Consider the following 9,755-nt stretch of genomic DNA (forward strand, 5'->3'; position numbering starts at 1 on the left):
TTTCATAAAATTCTCTCACATACACCCATCTGGGATGATACTGGGCCTTTCAAATTTCTGCCACCACTCTTCACTGGTGAAAGAGGGATTACTTCCAAACAAATAAATGAACAGAAATACAGCCGAACATGAAGTTGTTACAGCACCAAAATAATAAGCAATGCCATACATGTACGATCTGAAAGGAAACAGGTTTAAACTCTATCAAGTGTATATATTTCAGTGAGACAGGAATTATTGTGAATGCATTGTCCATTCACATAAATTCCACAATAAACCTCTTAAGGACGCTCGCACGAAAAATTTCTAACATTGATTTTTTTCTGAAAATTTTACCATTGAAAGATGATGAGTTAGTGATGTAAGAAATGTAAAAAAAATGGGCGGGTCACTGACTTTGTTTTGGAGAGAACATGCTCAGAAGAACACCCTAAATCTGAAAAAATCCGGCTTCTTTAGCGAATGAGGCCACAGTGTCTGTAAGCCCAAAAATATTGCAATTACATCTTTGAAGTGAAATGTTCTCTACCAAACTTTGTTTAAGTGGACCCATCAAGTGAGTTTAGTTAACTGTTGAGGTTCCTTAAAGAATAAGTTTGCATTTAGCGACCATAGTTTCATGCGCCTTGCAGCTGCAAGATGGCAGGATTCCATGTCCCGAGGACAGAAATCTTGAAATTTTTTTAACTTCCCACATTAATTTTTTGTTCATTTTTGGACAATATGAAGATAATTGTAAATAAAATCTGTTCCTGAAAAGAAAAGTAGGGGTCACCGAACATCCAAGATGGTTAAATCAAAGCAAAGCTATAGCAATGGCCATCTCCCCTATCATTGTTCATTTTAGTACTTAGCGCGCACCCTCGATTCATGACGTGGCACGTGAATTTGCGTGTGCTGTAAGGATGCGCAAAAGCAATGGGCGTGAACGTCGTTAAGGATTGATTATACACTACATTGTACATGCAATTTGAATACAATGTAGTTCTGTCCTATTAGACGACAGGTGCCAGTTGTTCAAAGAGTGAATAGCACCATCCACTGGATAACTGAATATTATTGGATTTAGTAGTGTTTATCCACTGGATAGTGATTTTGAACGACTGAGGCCAGAAATGTAGATGATGTCATCTTTTCAGACTTTTGTTTCTAATAATAATAACGGTAATAATCGCCTTTGTACAAGTATCTTGGTTGGTTCTCACTTATGTATATATATTTATTATATAGATATTGATGAAATACCAGGATTTCTCCTTTTACTAAAAAATCATATCTTCACCATGCGCAGTGAACACATCATTTGTATCTTTCACATGTGAGGATACAGGTGTTGTCATGGTGACCAACACGATTACCCAATAAAATGCAAGCTTTCTCTTCATTTTAAGATACTTTTGTGCTTTAATATAATTTTTCTCTACTACATTAACATTTTTATTGCAAAATTTGACATTATCATGATTTGTTTTTCATAACTTTCATATCTTGTTTCATGTTACACAACATGCATGTTTTAGAGGTTGGTGACCACTTTTTCATCATTTTGAAAATGAATAAAACAAGTTGTTTTAAATCTAGACATTTCATCAATATCTGTATAATAAACAGAACATTGCATGGCCGCTTGTGCTGAAAGTATCTCTCACTCGTTCGCTTCGCTCACTCGTGAGAGATACTTGCAGCATTCGAAGATAAAATTCGTATCCCCGCGTGGCCATGTAATATCCTCTATATATAGATCGGTTTAGAAAGCGCTAATGAAAATGTCTTTTAAATTTTAGAGTTGAAGTTACTCTTTATAGTGAGTAATGTTATGAGACACAAAATTACACCCTTTATGCCCTCGTCATGTTTCTTTCGACTATGAAAACAACATCTAGCTTTGTGAGCAAGAAAGGGCAGAGTCTCAAGTTGCTGCATTACCTCACTGGAGCTCAATGAGATTTTAAGAAAAAATTGACCTTACCCTACAAGAGTAAGAAAAATTGATGCCATGGTTCAGAGGCTTACATTTTGTTTGAACAGGGACTCTCCAGCAATTGAAGAGAGATTCCTTTGTTTGATGATGTCTCTTCAAGCCTAGAGACATGTGGGACCAATTATGATTATTGAGATGTCATCATTTTTAGTGAAAAAAGCTGAATGCGTGTCTCTAAAATGAGAGAACAAGAAATTAATTTCAAAAAGGGAAATGTCTTTGTTAATTCTTATCTTGAAAGGAGCTTCCTAAATGACTTCATTGGGTAATGACTAATCCATGGACAATTTGTTCGAATGGGTGTCTATTAAACAAAGAGATCTGAAGTACTATTAAGATATGGGTAATAAAGGTTCAACTACTTTCTTTGAGGTACTACTCAATGAAATCTTATGCAAACCTCTGTCAGGGTTCAAGTCATAATGCCAAAGACTCATCAAAATCTGAAAGATCATACATGTTGTTCATTGAAATCCAAAAGGTGCACTTCAAAGGAGTTTTTAATTTTGCAAACATACACATTCAAAGCAATTTTCAGACTGCAAATGCAGCAAAAAATTAATATGCTTATATATATGAGAAATGATTTTTTAAAAGAAAAGGGATGGTACTTAATACTCTATGCCACATTTTTTCTTATAGAGACATTCAAATTCCTCAGTTGGAATGCGTGACTTAAGTACCCAGACCAGTCACAGAAACCATAAAAATAATTTTTTTTTTTGGTGGCTAGAACCTAGTTTAACTGTGTACAAAAGTAAGTCCCGTGACAATAGATTGTACAACTGACACACCAAGTTCAAGTAAATTTTGTGCTGTCATCACTGACAATATAAAATGTTGAATAATTTATTATCTCTGGATCTAGGAAAGACCTTGAATATTGCAAAACTTGGAAAACCACCAATATTTATGGACAAGTGTATACCACACAAGTCAAGTGAAAAAGAATCAAATAGAAATTCATGCTAAGATTCCTTTCAATGGATACATGTATGAGCTTTGTTGACAAAAAAAAAACTTTCAATCAGTCACACCATAGGCAAAGACATTATTAACCCATTGACTCCCAGGGGTTCCCCATCGACGAGTAAAATCGTCTGGCGTTAGACAGAGTAAAATACTAAGTCTGGCCGGTTTGGATGTTGATGGGTTAATGGAGACATAGTTTTTCAGTGAGTGATTAACCCATTGACTCCCAGGGGTTCCCCATTGACGAGTAAAATCGTCTGGCGTTAGACAGAGTAAAATGCTCTGGCGTTAGACAGAGTAAAATGCTCTGGCGTTAGACAGAGTAAAATACTAAGTCTGGCTGGTTTCGGCCGGTTTGGATGTCGATGGGTTAAACGATTAATTTTGGCTGGAAAGTGGTGATTCTGGGACAAACACTTTGTCTGGAGGGGAGGGCACCACTGGAATCTGTGGATTAGCTTGGCTGGATTCAGTCAGCTTCAGCAAATCTCTGACCTGAAGGTGACTGCCACCAGGCCTCTCAACAGCTTCCAGCAGCAACCTCGCTTTTGCTCGACGGGCACTTGCCACCTTTCTTGCATTTTTCAAAAATAATTTCCTTCTGCAAAGGAGGTCCCTTTTGGCGTCCTCATCGTCACTGTCAGGGGGCACTGCCACTGCCTTACTTTTCACAGGAGAGATCCTCTCTCGCCGTTCAAAAATTTCTTCTGTGCTCAAACCATTCAGTGCCCCCTGCCTGTTTGCCTTGTCCATCTCCTTGTCACGTTTCTCCTGGGAAAATGACAATATAGAAATGATGTATATGACTCGTTTGAAGATTAAGATTCTTATTGTTCTATTTTATTGCTAGGTAATGTTTAATTTTCTTGCTGTAAATACTTTTAAATAAACTCATAAACAGAACAATTTAACTTTATATCCCACAAATTGGGTGCCACAAAGAAAATAACTCTTTCGCCATGTACTTCCTGAAATTGTACAAAGGAACATAATAAGAGATGATTATATTTATCAGAAGATGGCATGCAGGAATATAATGGTGTCACTTAAAACCGTGAAAAGGCTAATATCTCAAAGGAAAGTACAGCAGTATTCATGCGCGCTTTCGAACGATGCCGATAACAATTACTGTAACCATACACTTTACCCGCATGCAAATAAGACGTTTGAAATAAAGGAACACAGTTTATTTTTTTCGGCGCAAAATTCAGATTAATGTTCCGCCGCTTTAGTAATTCCTTAATTCCTGCCGAGAGATCAGACCGAAAAGTTGTCAGCTCTTATCTGTATTTTGCACCGACAAATTATTTCGTCTATTACAAAGCAGAAAGCAATTTATACCATTTTCTGAAATTCGGGCGCATGAGAGTCCTTGAACTGAAATTCGTGTTGATGATGTGACACCAGATATAAACACCGATTCATAAACGAATACGCAACACACGAGCAAGGGTACTGGTGACGATTTCAACGGTGAGAAAATATCGGTCAATTATCATCAGGCTTGCGTCACCATCTTTTCACGCGGGAGGAAGATGCCATCGGTAGTTAAAAAGGAACTCAGTTCGGCAACGTTTACGAGGGAAAGAAGCTTTTCTTACTATGGTGTAAAGTGTAGTTGGTTTGCTTCTTAGTGGCCGAGAGTCTCAAAGAAAAGCTTAGCAAACTAACGCTGAATCAACACACCGCAACATCCTACAGGTGAGTAATGAAATTAGCATCGCTGTAACGCCAAACGGGAATCAGATTACTGAGTCATAATTGATAAAAGTGTGAGATTCACGTCATGATTTCAGCTTGTCTCCCTCCTTTGAGAAATGACTCGATATACGAGTCAACAGACAAGAAAAGGTGCTTAAATAAAACAGGTTTTCCGTTTTTTGGCAAAGAATACAGCCTTACGTTTGACGTTGACCGTGTGGTAACCGCGATGCTAAAACTCTAACAATCAAAAAGGTGAAACTTTACACAGATCAATAATAGGTCGCTCTTAAGTCTTAAAAAGTATCTTATTTTTTTTTAATTTCAGAATCGTTCATTGTGAGTGAGTAACTTCAATTGTACCACTACCAGCGAGCCTCACTTTTAAATATCTTACCATCGTGAGCCGATTTTTCCGATTTTGGAATCGTCTTCGTCGACGTCTCGTAGGCGAAGAAGCTGTTATTTTCTGTTGTCTTTGCGCCCGATAATATCGTTTTATGCGTTGCTTTACCAGATGGGTGGATGGTTCTTTTGCTGGATCCTGGTTTCCTCTAAACATAGCCTTCAGGTATTTGACCATCTCCTCGACAAGATGATCTGGCACTTCACTCCATGGCACTAGGAGACAAAAAAACGTTCCATGAACCTGTATTACAGGTGCTCGTTAAACGATTACGGATATACATTTGAAAAAGGTTGAACAATCAATTAATAAGGACATGCTATAAGCTACTGAGTTCAGTTAAACAACGTTGCAGTGCATGATTTGAACTAATATTAAGTAAATTCCTACCATTTCCTGGATCAAGCTGATCATTAAACTCCATCCAGGCATCTTTTACATATTCCTAGAGATGAATGTGTCAAGCAATTCAGTGGTAAGCTTCAAGCTTTCTTTTCGTTACCTATTAACACAATACAGTTTTCTCTGTGTTTGGTACCATTGACTGTTTAGCGTGCGACTGATGCTTTTATAAGAGCCCTGAAGCCAAATCTAGACATGCAATCAAACTCCATTCACGGTACGTGCGAAAGTATTTTTATAATCTTCGGACCCTAGCACGTTAATTCTTTGCGCCAAAAGATGCTTTAAATGCTCTAATTTGGAGGATTTGTTGCTGTTCCTTGATAATGGAGTCATGACTACTCCGAAAAACCGGATTTTATCGTTCGTTTTTTACCGTGTTTTGTTTTACGAAATTTGTTCCTATTTAATACAAAAGCAATTGATACGTTTTTACTGATGATATACCAGTTTGACAAATAAAGGTGACGCACTTCAGGGTGTGTAGAACGGGCAAGACAAGGTGGATGATTTGACACAAGGCTTGAACTTTTAAAAGCTTACGCGACAGCTAAGCAATTTTCTTTCTAATGATTGCAAAATTTAAGCTCGAAAATGTTTTCAGGCGTGTTTTGGGTGCTAGACGAGAGTGTTCATTCAAAACGAGAGATTTTCAAGGCTTAACACTTGGTGAACTTTTTTTTCTTTTTTGCTCGTTTCACATACATGTATTGCACTTCTAAACTTTCGTCTAAGCAGGCTCGAAACATTTACGGCATCAGTCTTAGGGTTTAATAACAATACATTTTTCTCTACGACTAGGGTTTTTCTCCATTTTATTGTACTAATTTTTAAAGTTGAAATAGGACTCGGAGGATTTGTTAGTTGTAAAACTTTAAGAGGCCGCTGCTTCTTTGTGGATTGTATTGAATGTAAAAGACAATAGTTCCCAAAAAATATCCTTTTTTTCTGTCGTAGTTTGTTACTTGTACAAGTTAAGAATATTGGCTCACCAGGGGAATGACTTCAGACGGTGGTACATCCTGAGGAAAGAAAAAACTTGGTCTGAGAAGCCATTTACAGGCAATTACAAAAATGTAACCTAAACGTCAATTAAACGGCGACAAAGGCGACTGAAGTGTGTTAATTTTATCTTACCTTTGGGCTCACTGTCTCAGCAATTAAGCCTTGCAAAAGGGACTTTGCTGTTTTGTCCGCTAACAAAGCTTGTACAATTTTTTCAGGGCTTGTCTCCATTTAAAATGTTTCCTTATTTAAAATGTTTCCAAAGTAAACCATTAGCAGTTAAAATGCGAAAGAAAGACGTAAAAAACAGACGGCGGCTAACGCGGCTGTCGCTTTTTTTCGCGCCCTACTGGAACTGTTAGTCGCTGATTGGCTTCCTCGCTATCGTGCTGTACATTCATTCGCTAAGGGATGTTGAGATTAATGTTCAGACATACATCTGCCGCCGTCTTGTTTGACTTGGATTTTTGTTGCGGCCAAAAATATTGTTTACGTCGGCTTTAAAATTAAACACGGGTTTCTTGTGAGAAAGGAAACCATTCAAATTCTGTTTATGTTACAAAGTGGGGGTTTCATTTAATAGTATGTCGAAAAGAAAATGTTTCTGTCCCGACTGCAGTGGAAGACTACGTGCGTGCAACACGGTGAAACGACATCGTACTTTATACTGTTTATACGAGAAAGGTATGTCTTGATTTTCTTCGTTTTCTCTGTCTGTTAAATTCAGTTGGCGAAAGAAAAATAGATTCTAATGGAACTGGCTTAACTTATATTGTTTAAATTATACCCTATATTGCGATAAACCTTCAAATACAATACATACATGTGCGGTCATTCATTTTATATTTCTGAGTTTATGCGATTTGCAGGATAGTGCATCATTATTTTTGTTTCTTAAAAAATTGTGGTGAATTTTCGCACTCTCAAATGAAAGGCCAGTGTAAAAATGTATTTTGCTCGTCTGACAATAAAAAACTTTTATAATCAGTGGAAATAGTTCATTTTGGTCGGGCCGCACGGGCAAATATTTGACCCATGACGGAGGGAACGTTTCATATACATGTAATACATTGTATTTTTTGAGCTAATATGTATTGACTTATTTGACGTCTCTATTCACTTCAGTAAATCAAGCTGCTGTTGAGTCAAGTCATGACAATACCTCATTAACTTGCGGTAACATAGTCCATGAAGGTATGGGCTGACAGTTTTTATGATTGGTTGGTCTATAATCAGCGGTTTTTGTCACTTGGATATGATCAGATATCTCCCACATTTGTATTTATCCCAAGCTGTCATGCCCACCGTAACTTCGTTTGTTAAGTGGTTGAGGGGCGTTGGGTTGAGAATCACAGATGGCAATTATAATTGTTTAAACTTGAAAATATGATAGTCTATTATAGATGAAAATTATTTTTATTTAGATGTCTTTGTATTTGTAACAAACATACAATACATGTAATTTCTATGGGTGGGAAGCATTACGGACGGTGAGTTATATTGTTTCAGCAGTACATGTTGTTCTGTTAATTTTATAGGTCACTTTCTTTCCTCTGAGAATTCTAGTGGCAGTTCAGATGAAAGTGTTTTCATTGACGAAGGTGCTGCAAGTGGTATGTTTAAAATGCTCTATTAATAATCTTGCATTGATATGGACTGAAACTGGAGTTAGGTTACATTATTATATACAAGTTAACTGCGATATTTTACTGATGAGAATAAATTGAACGTCTTTAGTGATAACTAAATACAATTACATGCTAGTGTGATCTACGCCATCTTTATCAACATGGGTTGGCTCTACATATAATTATACTGCAAAGCTATATTTTCACCCCAGTAGTGTAGCAGCTGATCCAAAGATTACTCGCCATTGGTTTGCAACCCTTGCATGAAAGAATGACATGTCATTCTTTCTATTGTTTTAGCTATTGTTTGGGGTAAGGGTTGCAAACAATGGCAAGTAATCTTTGGATCGGCTGCTACATCACTGATATTTTCTCGGGGAAAGAATGTGACAATTAATCTAATTTCCACATTTTTCTGGTTTCAACTTTTGTAACTTTATATTTTGCATTGAATTCACTTGCATTTACCTTAATTAGGCAACGAAGACTGTCTTAAATTACATGGAAGTACTGATGAAAGCTCGGATGATGACTTCCAAGGACAAGTTGTTTTGAAAGGTAGTGAAAGGAGTTTTTCAAACCATGTTATGACCATGACCACGGTTGAAACCCTGTGACCCCTGTCATTTTGTGTGAGATGTTTAATACTGTGATGATAATTACTGGCACCTTAATTGCTGTGCCAGGTTTTTTGGAAGGTGGTTCTTTCAAAATTCCTTGTTAAAGTTTTAACATGGCTTCAAGGAAGAACATGTTCTGATTGGCTAATCCGCTAGTTAAATCTAGTCTCCATTTCACTGTTTGTTTTTCAGACAAAGTTGACATTGATGACCTCAGTGGTGCAGACAATGAGTATGGTGAGAAGTCATCTAATGTCATATATTTCCTCACATAATAAATGAAATAGAATGAAAGATATTATTGGTGCAAATTGGATCATGCCGTTATCGTTGCAGCATGGTACAGGTTTATTTATTATTGGAGATATTCTTCGTGTGGATATGATAGGATTAAAAATGTGTAACTGTTGCCTTTTTAATATTCACAGAGTGTTCAGGAAATGAAGATGAACTCTTGCTGGATGAGCCTGAAGCAAAAGAGGACTTGCAAGAGCACAATGAAGCATCGGTTATTCCAGAAGAATGTGAAACAGCAGAGCCAGACAGCTTTAATTTGATTCTTTCTAGCTGGATCTGCCACATGCTTATTAAGTTAAAGTTAAATTATAATTGTTCAAATAGTCTGTTTTCTTTGATAATTGCAATTATTAATTTTATTCTTAGTATAATTAAGCACCCCCTTCACTTAGTTTTCCCCAAGACACTAAATGATTTATTTTGTGTAACTAAATTAAAAATATTCAACCAATGTGAAATAATGGCAGTCTGCCCAAATGTGAAGTGTAACTGTATTTATAAACTATCAGATATTGTTAAAAATGGACGTAATGGGGATAAGATCTCGGCTACTTGTAACAATAAGCTTTTTGGGAAAACGTGCAAAGCTGAGCTCTCATACTGTCAGAATCTGTCTTTTGGCAGAAAGAAGTGGGTACCATTTAAGAAATTTCCTTATTTATCACCCTCTAAGTGGATTACTTTATTTTTAAGAAACAAGGAATTTGTAAGTCTCATTCAGCAGAGACCCGAACCGTCAAGTG

At 36.9% G+C, this 9,755-nt stretch overlaps 2 protein-coding genes across 2 annotated transcripts in view; one reads left to right on the top strand and one right to left on the bottom strand.

Annotated features, from left to right (window-relative positions):
- Positions 1 to 3,263: 3,263 nt before the first annotated feature.
- LOC138013464 (uncharacterized) lies at positions 3,264 to 6,581 on the bottom strand. Its single transcript, XM_068860557.1, has 4 exons — positions 6,455 to 6,581; positions 5,451 to 5,505; positions 5,052 to 5,275; positions 3,264 to 3,724 (listed from the first exon to the last, which is right to left on the bottom strand). Exons 2-4 carry the CDS (start codon positions 5,482 to 5,484, stop codon positions 3,332 to 3,334), a joined length of 651 nt encoding a protein of 216 aa, XP_068716658.1. The 5' UTR covers positions 5,485 to 5,505; positions 6,455 to 6,581; the 3' UTR covers positions 3,264 to 3,331.
- A 470-nt stretch (positions 6,582 to 7,051) lies between these two features.
- The window catches only part of LOC138013666 (uncharacterized), a 4,542-nt gene continuing 1,838 nt past the window's right edge, over positions 7,052 to 9,755 (top strand). The window contains exons 1-6 of the mRNA XM_068860753.1: positions 7,052 to 7,151; positions 7,593 to 7,661; positions 8,006 to 8,080; positions 8,573 to 8,653; positions 8,908 to 8,952; positions 9,144 to 9,755. The exon at positions 9,144 to 9,755 is cut by the window's right edge and continues 1,838 nt beyond it. Coding sequence (XP_068716854.1) covers positions 7,052 to 7,151; positions 7,593 to 7,661; positions 8,006 to 8,080; positions 8,573 to 8,653; positions 8,908 to 8,952; positions 9,144 to 9,755 — 982 coding nt within the window. The remainder of the gene's footprint in view (positions 7,152 to 7,592; positions 7,662 to 8,005; positions 8,081 to 8,572; positions 8,654 to 8,907; positions 8,953 to 9,143) is intronic.

The sequence above is a fragment of the Montipora capricornis genome, chromosome 8, assembly GCF_036669925.1.
Source record: "Montipora capricornis isolate CH-2021 chromosome 8, ASM3666992v2, whole genome shotgun sequence".
Lineage (NCBI taxonomy): Eukaryota > Metazoa > Cnidaria > Anthozoa > Scleractinia > Acroporidae > Montipora > Montipora capricornis.